Genomic DNA, 20645 nt, shown 5'->3' with positions numbered 1-20645 from the left:
CGATGCCAAGGTTTGCTACCCCCAGGCCTAGAAGCTTCTATACGCCATTTTGATGGCGACCCGGAAGCTCTTACACTACTTCACCGATCACGAAGTCATCGTTGTCACTTCATACCCACTGGGAGACATCGTCCGCAACCACGATGCCATAGGATGAATCTCCAAATGGGCTCTCGAGCTCATGGGCCATGACATCAGGTACATCCGCTGCACCACTATTAAGTCATAGGCTCTCGCCGACTTCATCGTCAAATGGACAGAAGTCCAGCTCCTAACCCCGGATGTCACCCACGAGTACTGGACGATGTATTTCGATGGGTTGGTCATGGCACCCGGCTTGGGGCTGGAGTAGTTCTGATCTCGCAAAATAGGAGCACGCTCTGCTATGCGATCTGTCTCCATTTTTTAGCCTCAAACAATGCCACGGAGTACGAAGCCCTCATTAATGGACTGTGCATCGCCGTCGAGCTCGGTGCCACACGGCTATATGTCTGTGGCAACTCGAAGTTGGTCATCGACCAAGTCATGAAGGAGTCCTCCTATAAGAGCCCTCTCAAGGCAGCATACTTCAAGGAGGTATGTAAGCTCGAGGACAAGTTCTGAGGGATCAAACTACATCATGTCCCCCGAAAGGACAATGATGTCGCCGACTTCCTTGCAAAATTAGCTATCAAGCGAGTTCCATCTCCAGATGGGGTCTTCTTCAATGATCTCCATGAGTCATCTACCCGAGTTCTAAAGGATCTGACCCAAACCCACTCCAACACCAATCTGGTACCTAGGGGCGTCGACCCCCCGACGTGCCTCGACCCTGACCAAGTGCTTGGGGGGCTCCAACCTTGGTGCCTCCATGGCAACATCGCCCATCAACATCGTCGTGATGGCACTCGATCCGGCCGACTAGAGAGCACCACTACTCACCTACCTCCTTGAGGAGGTTCTCTCACCGGAAAGGACTAAAGCATGATGAATCGCTAGACGTGCCATGACATTCATCGCCATCGGCGATGAACTTTACAAACAGAGTCCATCGGGAGTACTCATGAAGTGCATCCCGACCAACCAAGGGAAATAGCTCCTCCTCGAAGTCCATGCCAGAATCTGTGGACATCACGTAGCCTCGAGGTTGCTAGTCGAGAAAGCCTTTTGCCAAGGTTTCTACTAGCCCACTACACTCTGAGATGTAGAGGAGGTTGTCCGCAGGGGTGAAGGATGCTAGTTCTATGCTCGGCAAACTCATTTGCCGGCACAGGAGCTTCAGACCATCCCCATCACCTAGCCATTCATGGTCTAGGGCCTCGACATGGTCGAACCCCACAAAAAGGCTTCAGGCAGCTTCACTCACCTACACGTAGTGGTGGATAAGTTCACCAAGTGGATAGAGGCGAAGCCCATCACTAATATCTGCTCGGAAGAGGCGGTCAAGTTCTTCCTCGACATCATCTGTCGGTTTGGTGTTCCTAACTACATCATCACTGACCATGGAATAAACTTCACTAGGAAGAAGTTCCTAGACTTCTGTGATGGATACGGCATTAGGATCGATTGGGCCGTGGTCGGACACCCGCGTACTAACGGTTAGGTCGGGCGGGCCAATGGCATGGTCCTCCATGGACTCAAGCCCCACATCTTTGACCGACTCAAAAGGTATGCCGGGCGATGGGTTGCAGAGGTCCTAGTGATCGTCTAGAGCCTAAGAACGACCCGAAACTGGTCCACAGGGTTCACCCTTTTCTTCCTCGCATACGGAGCCGAAGCAGTTTTGCCCTCTGACCTCGATCACGGTGCCCCAAGATAAAGGCCTTCGACCAGGACTGAGCCGTGGAGGCTCAGTAGGACATGGTTGACCTACTCAAGGAGGCTCGTGAGATGACCGTCATCCGCTCCACTCGTTACCAGCAAACTCTCCGCAGGTATGATGAAAGAAAAATAAGAACAAGGATCCTCAAGGTCGGTGATCTCGTACTCCGAAGGACCTAGTCAACCAAAGAGAAACATAAGCTCTCTCCACCATGGGAAGGACCCTACATGGTGACCGAGGTGATCTAACCGGGCGCCTACCGGCTAAAGGACGATAATGGCAATGTTCTCACTAACACATGGAACGTCGAACAGTTACATCGTTTCTTTCCCTAAAACTCGGTCTTACCATTTATTTCCATTCAACGTTCGCTCCTACAGCGCCCTAGCCCGAGCACTCTTAGCCTAGATCGCTCAGGGGCTCCATGGGGGTGCGATATCACCCTCCTTTTTTTACTATCATGTAGTAATACTTTTCGCCCAAATGAAAGGGCATCGCCCAAACAAAAGGGTATTCCGTTCCTTTGATTATCCTATGTAAATTGCGCTTTAACTTCCCGACCGATCACAACCCGCCACGCCCTATGGTTACGAGCAGCTAAGCCTCGCGGGCCACGCTCGAGTTCTTAAGGTTGCAGCCTATGGGTCAACGGGTAGGTGCGAAAAAGAAAGGACAAAAAACAAAGCTATGCAAGGGTAAAAACAAGGGCGGATGGGACAAGCTTCCTCTCATGAGTGATTTCATCACAAAACTAACTTAAAATATTTATGAATGTAAAACTATTCACACGGGGGCTCCCCCACGAACTCATCTTTTACATGAACTAACTATTTCTACTCTAAACTATGGCCCCTTGGCGGCATCGACTGATGGTATGGTTGATGAGGATGAAGGCAGCTCGCTTTCGGTCGGGACGACGTTCGGCTCTGTTGGGGGCAGGACGACGCTCGCCTCCAACCTGGCCTCTACTGCCTCCGTAGGCTAGATGACATCTTCCCGGTGCATGTCTATGGCCACAGTCGAATGGAGAGCCTCCATCACCCACTGCGTGGTGACCTGCTCAGCGACGATCAGTGCATGTGGCACCAAACTCTCCCCCAACGCATGGATTTCATCTACGCTCCACCCATCGGCGTATCCTCTGCAGATGGCCACGAAGTCCAGATTGGGGTGATGGGTCACCACTGAGGTTAGCACCCTCAATGTCCTATAGAACATGTCGTCGGAGATGAGCACCCAAACTTCATTCAGGACCTCCGCTAGCTGGATAGTGGGCGTACTAGTGCTCGGTCCTGACCCGAACACCTTGGAGATGACCACCTACGTGATGTTGCGAATCTGGTCGAGCTCTCCCTTGAGAGCGCATCGCTCCTCAAGGGACTAGGCTAGCGCCTCTGTGCCCCGACCGACCGTCGCTTTGACCATCTCTAGCTCTTGCTCTAGAGAGCCGATCTTTCCACCTAGTTCTGGAAATAGACGACAAATTAAGAAGCAAAGGAAAGGAAAAAATCAAGGCATCAACCGAGGGTGAAATAGATACGTACCAAGGTGGGTGCTTTCGAGAATGGAGAGCCCTTCCTCTTGCTAGGTCACCCTCTCGAGCAGTCGAGCGTTCGACTCCTCTACCCCGAGCATCTACCCTCAGAGTGCGACCACTTCTTACTCGGCGTCCGACCAAGCCTTCCACTCCACCTCTAGATCCTCCAAGGACTTCTAGAGTGCCGCCTCAGTCTTTGCCAAGTGGGCCTTTGCCACGTCAAGTTCTCGCTTGGTAGCAGTCGCCCGCTCGACCGCACATAGCTTTGCCGCCCGTGCTTCCGTCACCTCAGTCACCCAGTCTTGAGACTCACAGTGGGCGGACTCCATTTAGTGCCTAAGCTCGTCAACCCACCGTGATGCCATCACTTCTTGCTCCATCTGACCATGCTCCTCCTGAAGAAATTAGGACTTACGTATCGACATCATCTCTAGGTCCTACAAGACAAGAAGCAGGTGTGCTGAGACAACCATTTAAAAGCCTAGGAATCAAAGACAACACCAAGAACATAGAAAACTTATCTCTGCAACATGTGGTAGGTCAACTGTCATGGCATGATGGATGAGCTCAACCCTCTCCAAGGCCTCCTTGAGCCTCGCCTTGGTAAGGACAAGATAGGACTCCATCGATAGTCCTCTCTCCCCGAGCAGGTGCTAGAGCTTCACCTCCTCCTCATCATGAAGGATGAACCAGGCCTTTCCCGACTCACCAGGCAAAGCCACACCAGCTCGCGGGTCACCCCCAACCCACTAGAAGATCCAGCCATCACAGTATCATGCGACGACCGGATCATCACCAACTCCCAAGATGGCGGGATGGCTAGCTGCTCCACCCCGGTGTCTTCCTCACCAAAGAAGGGGATGTTGAAAGGTCCTAATATGGCTAGAGGGGGGTGAATAGCCTATTTAAAAATCTACAAACCAACTAGCAAAATGCAAATTTGCTCTAGCTCTACAAGGGTTGCAAGCCACCTATCCAACAATTCTAGTTACTATGATCACTAGACACATAATTTGCTAAGTCACCACTCACTAAGAGCTCTCACACTTGCTACACTAAAGAGCTCCACTAGATGAACTCAAACTACAAAGCAAGCTCTCAATTTGAACTACACTAAAGAGCTTGCTACAACTAGTTTGCGAGAATATAAATGAGTAAGGTAATTATACCGCCATGTAGAGGAGTGAACCAATCACAAGATGAATACTAAATCAATCACCGGGAGAATACCAAAGGTTAAGAAATAACCAATTTTCTCCTGAGGTTTACATGCTTGCCAACATGCTACGTCCGCATTGTGTCAACCAACACTTGATGGTTCGGCGGCATGCTACGTCCGTGTAGAGGTGTTGCACAAACCTCATCCACACAATTGGACACAGCAAGAACCAACCCACAAGTGAGGTAACTCAATGACATGAGCAATCCACTAGGGTTACCTTTTAGTACTCCACTGGGGAAGGCACAAGTCCCCTCACAATCACTGGAGATGGCCACGAACAATCACCAACTCATGCCAATCCTCCTCCACTGCACTAAGCCATCTAGGTGGTGGCAATCACCAAGAGCAATAAGCGAATCCCACAGCGAAACACGAACACCAAGTGCCTCTAGATGCAATCCCTCAAGCAATGCACTTAGATTCTCTCCCAATCTCACAAAGATGATGAATAAATGATGGAGATGAGTGGGAGGGCTTTGGTTAAGCTCACAAGGTTGCTATGTCAATACAAATGGCCAAGAGAGTGAGCTTGAGCCGGCCATGGGGCATAAATAGAGAGCCCCCATGAATAGAGCCATTGGCTCTCTGTTCACTAAAAAATTAGGACGACTGGACGAGCTGGTCAGATCCATCGGACGTAGGACCCTAGCATTCGGTCGCGCGATGCACACCATGTGGCCCCTACTTCAAATGATGATCACCCGATCTCAATAGTCATCAGTACATTTAAGTTATGACCGGATGCACTGCTCAAAGTGACCGGACGCAGGACCCCAACGTCCGATCATTTCTAGTAACGTTCCAATCGTGACCAGACACGTTCGGTCACGCCCGACCGAACTCACCTAGCATCCTATCACATGCCATCTCCTCTATGCGATGCCACATCAGCATGACCGAACGCTGAATAGTGTTTAGCCAGAGTCCGATCGCCTACGTCCAGTCAAGAGACCGAGGGCGGCCTTCACTGTGTGCCACTGACCGGAAGTAGACTGTAGCGTCTGGTCACTGCGTGACCAGCATCCAGTGCACTCTGTAAAACCCTATCTTTTCTGTATAGGGCTCTACGAGCGGACACTCCACCGATGAAGTTTCAAACCCTTGCTCCCAAGTGCTAAACACAATGTGTATCACCTTTGTGCATGCGTGTTAGCATATTTTCACAAAGATTTTCAAGGGTGTTAGCACTCCACTAGATTCTAAATGCATATGCAATGAGTTAGAGCATCTAGTGGCACCTTGATAACTACATTTTGATACGAGTTTCACCCCTCTTAATAGTATGGCTATCGATCCTAAATGTGATCACACTCTCTAAGTGTCTTGATCACTAAACCAAAAAACTCTTTTCAATTTCACCTTTGCCTTGAGCTTTTTTATTTTCTTTCTCTTCTTTTCCAAGTCCAAGCACTTGATCATCACCATGGCATCACCATTATCATGTCATGATCTTCATTTGCTTCACTACTTGGAGTAGTGCTACCTATCTCATAATCACTTTAATAAACTAGGTTAGCACTTAGGGTTTCATCAATTCACCAAAATCAAACTAGAGCTTTCAGATGTCCACCGCCAGGACTCCATGGCTCACCGGTGGCTGCTCTACCTCTGGCCTGGCCGTAGTTCCACCAGACCCCTCCAGCTCTGACTAGGTGGGCAAACCGTGCGCTCCTCCATTGGGTGAGACAGGGAGCCTAGTTTCCCTCATCTCCTCCTCCACAACCATTGGGGGAGGGGCCACAAGAGTCACCTCTGACCCGACCTCTGCCATCACCACAAGGATCGCCACCATCACCGCCGCCATTGTCATCGTGCTCATGACCGACCGGGAAGACGAAACCCCCAATAAGGAAGGTCACGCCACCGCCAACCTGCTTCCCCCGCCACTCGTCATGACCCGCTATAGGCTGGGTCTCCACTCTTCTCGCATGGGAGATGGGGGGACTCCCAGTCCTGCTAGCCCCTGATTGCTGTCAAACAAGTGCAAGTTAGTCACACTCAAAAACTCAATTATGAGAACAAAAGGGAGCATGAATGCATACCTAGACGAAACCGGCAGAGCCCTGAAGCCCCAACTAGCTGACAATGAGCCAACTGAATGAGGATCGCTCGTGGGTCATGACCTACACCCCCTCGCATCAGCCGAGGGAGGAGGCGACCCAGTCGGTCCCCGATCGGCCCGTGAACGACAGCGGCTGCCAGCTCGTGGCGAAACCACCGGAGCAACTAGCAGGGCATCTCCCTATTGGGGGTCGCGCACACGCGTCAATCCCAAAGATGCAGGGGAACGATCACGTCCCCTCGACTGATCGGCGTGCTCTACCACACTCGGAGCAGGGGGCCACGAAGCCGACAATGCCTTCGAAGGGCGTGGCGACCGCACCCGCTTTGCCCCTCGTTCGAGGGTAGTGTCTTCACTTACGGCGTGCTTCCTCAACTCAGGAACATCGCCGCACATCTCCGTATCACGCCCGCCATGGATGGATGTGGCCGTGGGCTCACGGTGCTCTACCGAGGTCACAGCAGCGCCCCTGTCTCCTTCATCCTCTAAGGCACTCGCGTCATCACCCATCTTTGTGGGCTCCTCCGACTTGAGCTCTGCCTCCACGTCGCTCTGGCTCTCGCCACCCTAGACCTGCCGGTTGATCTCCTTCTCCATATTGAACCTCCTCCGAACCTTCTTGGCTTTTTTCTTCTTCTTGGAAAGTGTGTCCTCCCTCTGGGTAGCTTGTCGAACCACGCCATCTGGCCCTCTCAGAAGATGTGGCCGTGATTTATAGCTCATGAGTCCCTTCGAAACGGACAACTCAAAATCAATCAAAACATCAAAACAAGGAAAAGGTCACGGGAAAAAAACATACCAAATTGAATAGCTTCGCAGCATGAAGGGGACCGGGTGTCCCTTCGAGGGAGTCTTCATCCCTCAACTATAGCACCCAATCGAGACAACTCCAGACTTCATCCTTTGGCAACTCCTCTGGCGACGTGTGGTCGGGATCCACCGGGTCGAAGTATTCCCACATCGGCCGTGTTCTCTCCTGCCAACGGGATGACCCAACAGTGGAAGAAAGTATGGAAGACTCGCAACCCATCGAGGCCATGCCACACGAGCCTCTGAAGCTCCATCTCGATAATCTCCAGCTTGTTTTGCCAACGGGCGGGACCCCACGACTAGCTTTCCCTCCTCTCTGGCCTCTCCCTGGTGAACATCAGGAATGGCGCCTCTGTCAGGTTCCTAATGTAGAACCACTCACCGTGCCACCTCGGTTGGAGTCATAGGGGGATTATGCGGGGTAGGGGACCGACAACTTCAGCCTCTTCTATAGGGCAAACCCCCCAACCGGTGTGATTCTAGGTGGCTTCCCCTTAGAGAGGGCTCTCCCACTAAAAATCCACTGGAAGAGTTCCATGTGCGGCTCCATCCTGAGGAAGGCCTCACAGACGATGACAAAGCCGGCGATGTGTAGTACCCTAGTCAGGTTGAGATGCTACAACTCTAGGCCCCACTCATTGAGGAGCCCATGCAGGAACCAGTGTGCTGGATACATGAGCCCGCGCTCATGGAAGGCAAGGAAGGAGACGACGTCGTTAGCCTAGGGTTGTGGAACAACCTCCCCCGGTACAAGAGCCCTCCAATGCACCACCTCCTTCAATGGGACCAGACCCTTCTCGGCGAAGGCGGCTAGCACCTCCTTGTCCATGCTGGAAGGCCTCCAGTTCGACATCGCACCTCAGATGTATGAATGAATCTATGAGTTTTTCCTCTCCCTCGCTCTGCCCTCCTCTCTCCTAGAAACTACCGTGGCACACAAATAGGCTTGGCGAAGAGAAGGAAGGAGAAACGGCAGCGGTTGAAGAAAGGCAAAAGAACAGGAGGAAAACCCTCTCCCTTCCCCCTATTTAATGCGAAAAGGCGTGCGGCGGGATATTGCCCTAGCTAACGGGATGTGGCCTGCCCAATGAAACATCGCATGGCTAACGGGACATAGCCTGGGTAGGACCCACCACTACTACAACCCAGGCATGGGAAATAAGGCACAACTGCATGCAAACGACCCTTTGCCTTCTCAGGCAGGGTTTGAAGGGGCCCACCCATGGAATCTCCATTGAGGAGAGGCCAACGAGTTACCCGAGTTGATCGGATGGCTCGGGCAGCTGCCGAGAGACACGTAAGGAGCAGTGAGATGCCCCATGCGGGTTATGCTGACCCCGTCATGAATGATGGACATGGATCCCACTCGGACATATCCGATAGGAGCTCCCTGGACCCATCACTCGAGCCATCAAGGTAACTTTACCAACCCCCATTCTACTTTCCTAGTACATGAGCATTCATTCATCCATCCTCATACATGCATTCATACATTCAGTCACATATTCATCCATACACTCATCCCATACATCCAAGCATTGCATATGCAATTGTTGCATCACAACGCTTCACGTCGCGTCACGAAGCGGTAGTCGTCTCATTCGATATGAGCGACAACTGATCGTGGTTCGAAGACTAGCCCACAAAGGCCTCGAAGCCGCCTCACATCAAATAGAGCCAGGGGAGAAAAAAGATGAGCCCCAGCGGCCCTCGCCTGATCCACTCAGAAGCGGACAAAGTCATCTTGACCTTCTCATTCGATCCTAACCTCTAGCCAGGCCTACAGAATCTCCATCGAGGGGAGGCTAGCGGGCCACCTAAGTCGGTCTCTAGAATAACTCAGGCATCTATCGAGAGGCGGGTTAAGGAGTAGCGGAATGCCACATGAGGGCTATGCTGACCTCGTCATGAACGACGGACCCAGATTCCACTCGAACATGCCCGTTAGCGAGCTCATCGAGCACGACACTCGAGCCATCGAGGCAAGTGTTGTTAACTCAACCCCTCTAGTTGCGAAAACCGTGATGGGATGATGCATAAAACTTGACTGACCCCTACCTAGCCCAACAGGGCTCGGGGGCTCGAGCTGCCAGGTTCCTACTTAGGAACCCGATCGACCGCGCAGGTTGCGGTCGAAACGGACACGAGCGAACACCCCGACTGGAAAGAACATAGGAGTTCGCAGCCCTAGAAAAGAGTACCAAGGTGCTCAGCCTCCGACCGATTCTCCAGCCAGTTGTAGGCTCAAGGGCTACGCTCACCTCCATCTCGCCTGACCCTTGGGTTTGTGCTCCATCTCGCCCGGCCTCTCGACCGCGCCTAACCCTTGGGTTCACGCTCCATCTCGCCCGACCCCTCGGCCACGCCCGACACTTGGGTTCACGCTCCGTCTCGCCTGACCCCTCGGCCACGCCTAACCCTTAGGTTCATGCTCCATCTCGCCCAACCCCTCGACCGTGCCTGACCCTTGGCTTCACGCTCCGTCTCGCTCGACCCCTCGGGCACACCTGACCCTTGGGTTCATGCTCCGTCTCGCATGACCCTTGGGTTCACGCTCTGTCTCGCCCGACCCCTTGGCCACGCCTAACGCTTGGGTTCGCGCTCCGTCTCGCCCGACCCTCAGCCATGCCTAACCCTTGGGTTCGCGCTCAGTCTCACCCGACCCCAAGGCCACGCCGTAGGATTTGTCTCGCCCGACGCCTCGGGTTCACACTCCGTCTCATCCGACAGCAACCCACAACCTTACACCCATCGGGTGCGCTCATGAAACAAGTATAAACAACCCTTTTATGACTTCATAGAAGTTCCAAAGGGGCTCAGGAGCTCCTATTGGGTTCATAAACCTAGGGTCCCCAATGGACCTGCTTCCCTATAAAACCCGGCCCAGCAGGCGGTGCAACGACAATGTGCGCCTGGGCCGACCTAGGTACATAATGATAGGCTGGGACAACGATTCGGTCCCCGACCAAAAGGCCTGCCCAAGGTGGGACCACAGTCCAGCTCCGACCCAGGTACATAATGATACGCCAGACCTCTACTTGCTGCTCTTTTCTGACCGACACGGTAGGGACCGACTGGGAACGACTGACCGGGGGTGCCCGCTCGGTGAGGGCCCGGGGATCAAGCGGAGCAGATAAGGTAAGGCGCTCAAGTCAATCGCAATACCGAGGATCGTACTCTGCCATGCCCTACACACCTGCAGGACAGTGCCACCAGGCCATGCCAGACGGGCACTATACAACCTTCTAGACGCATCAGAGCACAAACAGTATTGTAGTCGTCGACGTTTGTCATACCAGGCAAACACGGTAGAGCCTGTCAGATGTGTCTAAATATAAACAGTATTGTGGGCGCCGATAACCGTCTCGTACTCGGCAGCGTGGGCAACAAGACGAGGTAGCACATGTATACATTCTCTCTCTTTCTCTGACTTGTAAGGCCATCCCCTTCAAACTATAAAAGAGGATGAGCTCTCTCCTAAAAGCTCTCTCGAGAAAGAAAGGGCTAGAAAACTTGAGGACTCGACGACCTGAGGACTTGAACAGCTCAATAGCTATAGAACTCGACAGCTACACAGAGCATACGCTCCAATACTTAGCGCACGTTAGAGCATCCGTCACTCTCGACCACTCGGATCGAAGTCCGACCGGACCTCTAATCCCTCTTCTCATTCTTACTCGTTTGTAACCCTACAGCAAACTTCGAGCACCTGGGCTCAGGAATAAAGTCACCGACCGACTGAAACTGGACGTAGGGCACGTTGTCTGAACCAATATAAATCCTGTATCATTGAGTGCTAGGCCACATCCGATCACAACGCACGACAAAACTACAAATATTTACTTGTTGGTCACTTTTCGCACCGACAGTACGACTCAACAAACAACTATCACCCTTTTGCTTTCCTCGCGGTCAACTCACCCAATAGTGCAGGTGTGATCCGAAATAGAAAAGAATCCTCCTCACGCCCTTTAACTATTAGGATATTATTTGCACTCAAACTTTTGGAACCAGTTGTTTTTAATAGTTGGTTGGTTTTAGGCTATGTTTGATTTAGCTCGTGGAAATTGCTTCTTCCGCTAAAAAGTAGAACACCAACGAGAAAGATGTTGTTTTTCAAAAACAATTACTTTTATATAGCATAATTTTCGTAGCACTTTGGACTTTGCTTTTCTTTTAGCTTCCTGTTTTTTCAAATACGTAGAAATAGAGAAACAATTTGTAACTGTAACTGTTTTAAGAAAGACACAGAGAAAATCACATTAGTTTTTTCACAGCTCACGATTTACCAGGTATCTCCATCGTGTGAGTTCGGCTGTCTCCTCTCTTTTTGGACGGAAAATAGTTTGGTTTGCCACCCTTTTTTTTTTTTTTTTTTTTTTTTTTTGCGTGGAGGTTTGCCAGCAGTTAAGCCAGGCCGAAATCACGCTGTCTCGGCCCACGAATGCGGCTGGACAGCTCGACGAGTGATTTTTGCCACACTGCCGGGGCGGCGCATGAGCGCAGAGCCCGGAGCCCGGAGCCCGGCGGCCTTCTTCCCCCACGCTATCCAGCACCGCCGCCGGCTGCTCCCCCAAAGCCCGGGCCCTGTTCACGAATGCCGGCCCCGCCGGCCGCGCCGCCGGCGCCACCGGCCGCTCCCTGGCGCCGGCACGCTCCGGCGGCGGCCTCCTCCACTCCCAGAACCGTCCTGCTCCTCCTCCCGATCCTCCTGCTGCTCCTCTTCGTGCTCTCCAAAGCGCCGGATCTAACTTTCTCCACCACCACCTCCTCCACCGCCGCCGCCTCCTCCTCCCCCGCCGCCTCCTCCTCCTCCCACCACCTTCCAGGCGACCTCCGCTCCTTTGACTGCTACGCCTCGCAGCAGGCTTTCCCGGTCGTCGCCAACCTTGTGGAGGGCGTGCCCTACCCCTTCTTGTACTCGCTCGCCGACATGGGCACCCTCCCCGACCACCCCCACAAGAACATCGCTCGCCTCCTCAAGGGCAAGCGCTTCCGCAAGCCCGACATCTCCCAGACCATCCAGGAGCTGCTCGGCGGGGAGGTGGGGAGGGGGGAACCATCCGGTGGTTTGGTGGTGGACGTGGGGGCCAATGTTGGCATGGCATCATTCGCGGCCGCCGTGATGGGGTTCCGGGTGCTGGCGTTCGAGCCCGTGTTCGAGAACCTGCAGCGGATCTGTGACGGGGTGTACCTCAACCGGGTGCAGGACCGCGTTGTGGTGTATCACGCGGCAGCTTCTGATCGAGCTGGGACTATTACGATGCACCAGGTACTGGTTCTGATCATAGTTTGATTTTCTTTAACCGATTAATTCATCGTTGCAACTTTGTGTATCACTGTTATAGTTGCTAAATGCAGCCATTTAGAATTGGAAAGTGCTATGTTCTTTTACCTTCTTATCAATGAACGAACATTTTTTGCATACTGGTCTCTATGTATGGCACTTTGACCATGTTATTAGCAGAACAAGCTCGCATGGATGTCATTGTAATTAGTGTTCGGAATTGTAACCAAGCCCCCCATGGGTTCTATACCCGATTCATAACTAGAAAGCTTCTCTGGCCCTTCACTAACCGTGGCTAAAAGTCCTGAAATCCAAAAATACCAAAATAGGAATAAGGTTTGCTATTATTAGAAATGCCCAAAAAATATCATATCCGTGAAGCAGAAACATAAGGGTATGTACAATCCGTGAACGCTTAAATGGGGCTCTTAAAGAAAGAGAATAATCAAACAATTGTGTAAGAGCCTTAACCTACAATGGAAAAAGCTAAACCTACATGCTAATGTGCTTATCCATCCTTAAAACCATCACTTTTTAAACTATAAAATCACCAAGCGCCGACTGCTTATTTGAGCGTCAATGTCACTGCTAAGCATGGTTCGAAAAAACCTAATTAAACCTCGTTTACTCTCGATTAAACCTGAAGCGGACCCCTAGCGTCTCGTTTAGGGCCTAGGCGTTCAATAAAACTCTGGACATGTCTAAGTGCTGCGCATAGGCGTGAGACAGTGCTTAAGCGGCGTAGAAACACGGAAAAGCGGTAGCCTGGCCGGCTTGATGGGCTATGTGTGGCCGTGCGGGCTGGAGAGTAGGAAAAAAGCATGCAGAAGAGCCAGGTAAAAGGGAAACAAGATGTGTGGGGATCAAAATTGCAAGTCTTTTCACCACTTCTTTGCAAGTTTGCAAGAATTGGAATCGAAATTTACTTAATATGCAACTGCAAGTTTGATGTCTGCTAGTGCTAGTTGCCTAGTTGGTCAATGAATTGGATTGGGGTCTGCAGTCTGCTAGTCTTTATGTGTGCTACCTCTTTAGTCTTTATGGGGTAGATATTGGATTGAGGTATGTTCACTGACTTGTTTTACTACTTAGTACTTACTACTAATCTTATTCTCAGCAGCACAAAAATAAAAACACACACAATCGATTAATCACGTTTAATCTACGTTTAATCTTCCTAGGCGCTAGTCAGTAGGCTAGCGCCTGCCTAGCGCCTAGCGTTTTCTTGAACCTTGCTGCTAAGCGCCTGGCCACATGTACACCGTGGCAAAAAAATAAAATAAAATGCAGAACCTCTGATTAGCGCCGCCGCCGCCCCAAGAGCCGGCGTTGTACCTGGTGTAAATGTACTCCCATTAATGTGGAATAGGCGGAACTGAATTAGTCAATTCAAGTTGACATTGTCAATTTATCCAGAACTTCTCTCTTTTCCTCGATGAAGCAAGAATCTGTTTTGCTCAAACCAAAGGCAAGGAGCGCTTAATTTAGCCTTTGGTTCTTTTGTGATATGTCTTCCTTAAGGAACAAGCTTACATGGAAAATCAGTATTACTTGTCCAATCTCATACTGATAAACTTTAATATTGTTAAAGCAACACAATGAACTTTTCATTATAGGATTACTATTTTTCGCAGAAATTTATAGCCTTGTATATTTTTTTGAACATTCATGTACAACCATGATTGATTGATTGCCACTATCACATATCTGAAATTAGGCAAGACATAAGTGCATAAACAAAATCTGCATGCATGTAAGACATTATAGTTTGGCAATTATTCTGATCCTTAGTTTTACAAGAGATATTTACATAATCTAGAAATCTCAAATTGTTTTCTATGTTTCTGTGCTTCTGTTTTGCCTTTTTCCACTACTTATTGCATATTCTGGTAATCTAGGTGATTGGTCGACTTGACAACAGTGCTATATCTGCAATTGGTGCAAAGTTAGCATTCAAGTCTAATGCAGAAATTGCTGTTGAAGTTTCCACAATTCCACTGGATGATGTTGTTCCAGATACTGAGAGAGTTCTTATGATCAAAGTTGATGTTCAAGGCTGGGAGTACCACGTACTGAGAGGTGCATCAAAATTGCTTTCAAGGAGGAAAGGTGAAGCTCCCTACCTTATATATGAAGAAGATGAACACCTGCTGCAGGCTAGCAACAGCAGTGCACAGGAGATAAGGGCATTTCTCACTAGTGTTGGTTACAATCACTGTACAAGGCATGGAAATGATGCTCACTGTACAAAGGAATAGACAAATTTGTTTCTGACTGTTGCTCTTATGCTCCTAAGCTTGGGTTGTATATGAACTGCGAAGAATCAATTGAGTTCTGGCAGTTTTGCCCCTTTGTTACTCAGCAAGGCCAGATGTTTAGACATGTCATGTGCCCAATAGTTGTGTTGCATCGAGTTCCATGGTATCCCTTTGCTTTAACTTTTAGGCTAGTTTGTTGGTTGCTGGACCTTTTGTTATTACTGCCTCTGGTAGGGAAAAGATGCCGTTCCTACTGGAGTTAGCAATTGAGTTAACTGACCATTTGCTGTCAGAAGTGACGTCTTTACCTGACCGGAGGGAGTGTATGTTATAGATACTTGGTATAAGTAACATCAATATTTGTGCATGTGCTGGGCATCTTGAATCTTAATGACATTTCCAGATACTAGTGCAGTTTTTTATTCTGACCTTGGAATGTATGCTTAGTACTGAATATCATTACATATATGCTTCAGTTTATCCTGTGTTTTGAGAAGCATCTAGGATTTTTTTTTGAACAGCCAAATTAATTTATTTTAACTCAGTTTTTGGGTTACCTTGCATATTTCCTTTCAGTTGTAGTTTACCTACTTAAGTTTTTAACATGGTTACTTCGAATGAGATTTGACATAACTTTTAACTGAAATGCTAAGATCTTACAAACAAGAGATATTTGGTTAAAAAATAACAAGCTGAAGCTGATTCTACCATTTTCGGAAGTACTGTGATAGTTTAGCTAGTAGTACTTTGGAGTTAAATTAATATTGTTTCCATATAGAATTATTTGGAACACAAATTTCCTTTCCGAAAATTAACGTTACATCAACATCTATCCATATTGGATCATAGGTTTCAGATTGAAAATACACTAAAAAGGGCGTACCCAGTGCAGAGAGCTCCCGCTCGCCTGTGCAATGCGAGGAGACTGCAAAATTTCACCATCTATTTCAATCCAAGGGATGTGTTTAATCTTTGGCCAGTCAACTCCATATTCTTTTATGAGCCTTTCCTTGAGCAGTGGGTGACAGAGTGCAACTTCAATCTTCCTAACTGATTGAGGCAGTGGTTCCTCTGTCAGTGATTCCAATGCAGGGCAGTTCCATAAGACCAACTTATCCAGGGATTGCACGCTGGACAGAGTGGAAGGAAGTGATCGCAGAGTGTTGCAACCAGATATACATAAGCTCCGGAGTGACTTTAGCTGTAGGAGGATATCATCGTCGTCTGCACTGAAGGAGGTGATCTCTGAGCAATCTTGGATGTCTAGGCTCTCAATGAGCTCAAGCCTATCTTCTAAAAGAGAACACGTTAGTATTGTCATTTGATCAGTGATAATGCTTCTAAGAGACCTAAACCTTGCAATTATTTCCGTGTTCATTTGTGCAGATAATCTGGCAAGTAACAAGGGGCAATTGAATATGCAAAGAGATGAGACACTGGACCTGCGTGCCGACTTTACATCATGGTGGTATGGCACCCAATACCCTTTCCCTGCAATTGTTATCTCTGTAAGGTTAGGAGGTACTGGAGGCAGCGCTTTGAGCTTATTGCAGTCCTTGATCACAACGTTCTGTAGATTCCTCATTGTCTGGTCACTCCATAACCACTCATTGAGTTCTGGCATGTCATCAAGCACCAGCTCTTCTAGTGACTGGAATGTCTCCATTTGGCTGCCACTGCCATATGCCTCTGGGCCTATCTGCCTCAACATTTTCAAACGCTGCAACCAGATTATTCGGATGGAGGGAAGCTGACCAAGTGGTGGAAGCTGCTCCCATGCATTGCAGCCACTTAGGAAAATAAGCTCAAGATTGCTTAGCCATTCGTTCTCAAGCCAATTAGGGGATTTGACTCCCATCCAACCCGCGATGTCTAGTCTCTTTAGATTTTCGTGCGGTTGGAGAGCTTCTAGCACATCCTCTTCCCTATTTCCATTTACCTCATCTCGATCAGACGCCCACATTAGCTGTAGCACAGAGAGCTGGTGTTTCTTGCAAAGCATGGCTTCCTTTGCCTCATTTGGAGCATCAATATTCTCAAGGTTTCTGATCTGTAGGGATCCTTGGAGTTCTAGTAGGTACCCAAGCTGAACTATACTTTGTGTTCTCTCTCTGGTAACCTTGAAAGTTGGCAACCTCTGAAGGTATTTCAGCCTGCCAATGTCTGTTATGGCTGAAATAATCTGATTAGCTGCTGTGAGATGTCGTAGATTGACCAAGTTGTTCATTCTGGAAGGCAATTTTCCAAGCCTGCAACCTGATAAATTCAGAACCTGTAGGTGGTAGAGTTTGCACAAGAATTCTGGTACTGTGACGATGGTAGTAGATGAGATATTTAGGTATCGGAGATGCACACAATTTGATATGCTATCAGGAAGTCTGTCCATCATGCACAGGGATAAATCCAACACACGGAGGCTTCTTATGTTATTGAGAGCCACTGGAGGGATGGAAACATTGATTGGAGCCACTGTTCTGCTAGGGAGAAAAATGAGAGTGCGTAGATTCTTGTATGGGATTGTGTCATCAAGTGCTGAAAGGCTATCTAGATGTACGGATAGATGGCGTACTGACGATGGGATTCTTGTCCATTCATCACCTCCTATTCTGAAGCATTCTTCAGCTGCAACTGATTTTGCAAGCTCATAAATTACAGGTGGTATCACATAATAGCTTACAAATTCTTTCTTCTGTATCGTGAAGAATGACTTATTACGTAGATCATTTATGTATTCTTTCCCAATGTCCTCCAATCTCCTGCAACCATCTGGGTTTACAAAACCTTGTGCTAACCACAGCAGAATCAGCTGCTCCGCTTCAAATTCCCAGTTTCTGGGGAAGATGCTGCAATATGCAAAGCATTGTTTCAGGTGTGGTGACAGATTGTCATAGCTTGTTCGTAGAATTGGCATGATTTCCTCCCATACTGCATTTCTTTGCAAGACTTGTTTCCACTCATCTACACTGTGTTTACATTTCAGGTGTCCAGCTACCACCTTTGCGGCAAGAGGAAGACCACTGAGTGTCTCAGCAATTTCCCTTCCAATGTTCTCCAATTTTGAGTTGATGGTATGTTCTGTCTCATCAAACACAGAAGTCTTTACTAGGGACCAACAGTCATTAACTTGCAAGGTCTCCAAACTAATTATATAGGATGATTGCAGCATCTCTGCTACTATACTTGACCGAGTTGTCAGAAGTATCTTGCTCCCATTTGCTCCATCCTTTAGAGGGGCTAGCAGCTTCTGCCAGTTCTCTTGTTCTATTGCTATTGTTCTGTTGTCATTGTTCCAAACATCATCTAAGACAAGGAGGAACCGTTTTGAAGCAAGCCTTGCCTTCAGTGCGGCTTGAAGTCTATTGAAATTTGTTATGCCACCATGCCTAAACCGACTGCTGGAAGCTGACTCCAGCATTTCTTTTGTGATCCTCAACTCGTCCAAGAGACAAGTAACACAGATCCACATTCTCACATCAAAGTTCTCTGTTATTCTAGCATTGCTGTACACATGCTGTGCTAGAGCAGTCTTACCTATGCCACCTACCCCAACAATAGAGACAACAGAGACTGGGATCTCGACCTGAGAACTTATCAGAGCGGTTACCAGCTGTTGGGCTTCGAATTCCCGACCGATGAGTTTCCCGTGGGGTATTGAGCTTGTCATGATGTTGTGATTTCTGCTTCTGATGTTCCTGGGTAGGCTGACTACTTCACTAACTCCATTTGTAACCTGATCAATACGCTCCAATAGATTTACCATCTTATTCTTTACCCTCGTTGATCTATCCCAACATGGTTCCAGGCTAGAAGGGGTACCTTGGTTGTGAAACCGGGAGAGCATGAAGGCGCTGATTGGGCTACTGCTGCTCTCGTTTGCACTTGATTCTTCCATTTCATGATGGAGGCGGTTGTACTCAAGCTTGTCTAGGAGATCCTCTGCATGATACATGACATCTCGGAGCTCTCGCATCCATGGAAGAGAGCTGTAGGAGAGTGTCGGCACCAGCTCAGCACCATGGAGAAGTGACTGCGTGCGAAGCAAAGCAACACGAAGCCTGTCCAGCTCATGCTCGATGCCACAGTTGGCCGCCCATCGCCGGAGCTGGTAGGACAGGTACTTGTCGAAGATAACTTGGATGAACCAGCCACCTACAGCCAAGTAGCTGGAGATATCCATATTGGCAATTACTGAGCTTGCTATCCATTCTTAAGACCAATAGTCTCATATATACAGCTAGATACCAGGTCGAAGTCTTCCAAGAGCCTTCGAAGAAAAGTCTACACCATATGTTAATGGGCTACCTTTAAAATTTGAAAGGGACACATTTGTCAGCTTTAATCATTTGTTGGTTCCTTTATGAACCTCAATGCACCCTTTTCAACTGACCTACATTATCGGTGGTTAGAGACTTAAATTTCTAAGTTCTAGACTTTGTTTGGATCTCATGTAAGGCTCTGGTACCTAGAAAGCATAGATAGAGCATCTATATTTTCAACGTCCTTTCGCTGGATTCGTAGATTACAGTTTGTACTGAGTTTTGGTGTGAAGAATAAGCAAAGATGTTTTTGGTCGTCACATCAGTTTCCAGGAGATTCCAATCAACTCTTGGTTAGCTAGGCCCATTTGGGGCCACCCATCAATTTGTTCTTAGAGATCCTGCTACTTTTGTTTAACGAAATACACAGGCTGGTTTAGATGTTGGAGAGCGCACAGGTTCAAGGAGGGTTGATATTTTGTCTCCATATGTTATCTGGTCTTGTTAAGCCCTTGGTCATAGCTGGATTGGTTCTGTCTTCAGTTTTGAAACTTCGATCGCTAAATGCTGGCAGGCTGCCTCTGTAACGCTTGTAGATCCATCAATGAACAGAGGAAACACAATAGAGGTTTTTGTCTTTTTGTGAGCATAATAATAATAACTAGTTGAATATCCTGTGCGTTGCTGGGGGATTTTAGGACACCCATTTTGAAGTTGATTATGCTGAAGGATCAAACTATGAAGTTGCAGCCAATTTTAGCACTGCAAATAAGGCATGGTTTGGTATGCTTGTATATAAGATATGCTTAAATATCAAAGTCGATGAGGTTCTGACGAAACACATAAAAAGAGGAAGCACGATATACATGGTAGGGTCACATTCATGTTATTTTGGGAGGACATGGAAATGTCTGCAGTATGTTGCGAGTCAAGTGATTTGGACTTTTTACTGACTCATTTGGATAAGTGAAGTTTCTGCAAATAAAAAAAGATAATGTGTGAGCAAAGTAGATGTGTGAAACATAGATGAGTGAAAAGAAGAAATTTTGTTTAATATTTTTAGTACCTATGTTTCATTGGTTACAAGTAGATCTTTTGAATTTGTTATGGATTGTCCAGCATCGTGATCTACAACTGCAGGAATAACAGGGTGTTAGGAATGCTTGTGAAAAAAAAATGAATGAGGGCCGGGATGTTAGCACTTGCATTATTTTTTGACGTTTTGGATCATCATCCGAAGCCGCTCCATGTGTTTGGCTGAATTGGATATAGTAGTATCAATATCGGGGAAATGGAATGGTTAAAAAAATTGCATTCAGAGCTTTTTATAGGAATGCTTGAACAATTGTGTACCTATATGATCAAAATCTAAAGTTCTTTTGGCAGTAGAGCTTGGTGTTGTGCGCAGTTAA

The 20645-nt window shown here is 48.4% G+C and overlaps 2 protein-coding genes across 3 annotated transcripts; one reads left to right on the top strand and one right to left on the bottom strand.

Annotated features, from left to right (window-relative positions):
* Positions 1-11893: 11893 nt before the first annotated feature.
* On the top strand, positions 11894-15355 carry LOC136523442 (uncharacterized). The gene is made up of 2 exons (XM_066517127.1): positions 11894-12704; positions 14618-15355. Exons 1-2 carry the CDS (start codon positions 12030-12032, stop codon positions 14975-14977), a joined length of 1035 nt encoding a protein of 344 aa, XP_066373224.1. The 5' UTR covers positions 11894-12029; the 3' UTR covers positions 14978-15355.
* A 258-nt stretch (positions 15356-15613) lies between these two features.
* Positions 15614-19714, bottom strand: LOC136523428 (putative disease resistance protein At3g14460). Of its 2 annotated transcripts, XM_066517121.1 has the most exons (2): positions 18794-19018; positions 15614-18707 (listed from the first exon to the last, which is right to left on the bottom strand). In XM_066517121.1, the coding sequence occupies exons 1-2, from the start codon at positions 18872-18874 to the stop codon at positions 15846-15848; spliced, it is 2943 nt and encodes a 980-aa protein (XP_066373218.1). In that variant the 5' UTR covers positions 18875-19018; the 3' UTR covers positions 15614-15845. The 2 variants fall into 2 exon arrangements, with proteins under 2 accessions (XP_066373218.1, XP_066373212.1); XM_066517115.1 differs by having other exon boundaries at positions 15614-19714.
* Between the last annotated feature and the right edge of the window lie 931 nt (positions 19715-20645).

This window comes from Miscanthus floridulus, chromosome 2 (assembly GCF_019320115.1).
Source record: "Miscanthus floridulus cultivar M001 chromosome 2, ASM1932011v1, whole genome shotgun sequence".
NCBI lineage: Eukaryota > Viridiplantae > Streptophyta > Magnoliopsida > Poales > Poaceae > Miscanthus > Miscanthus floridulus.
Note: the sequence above shows the minus strand (reverse complement) of the source record. Positions and strands in the feature narration are given on the sequence as shown.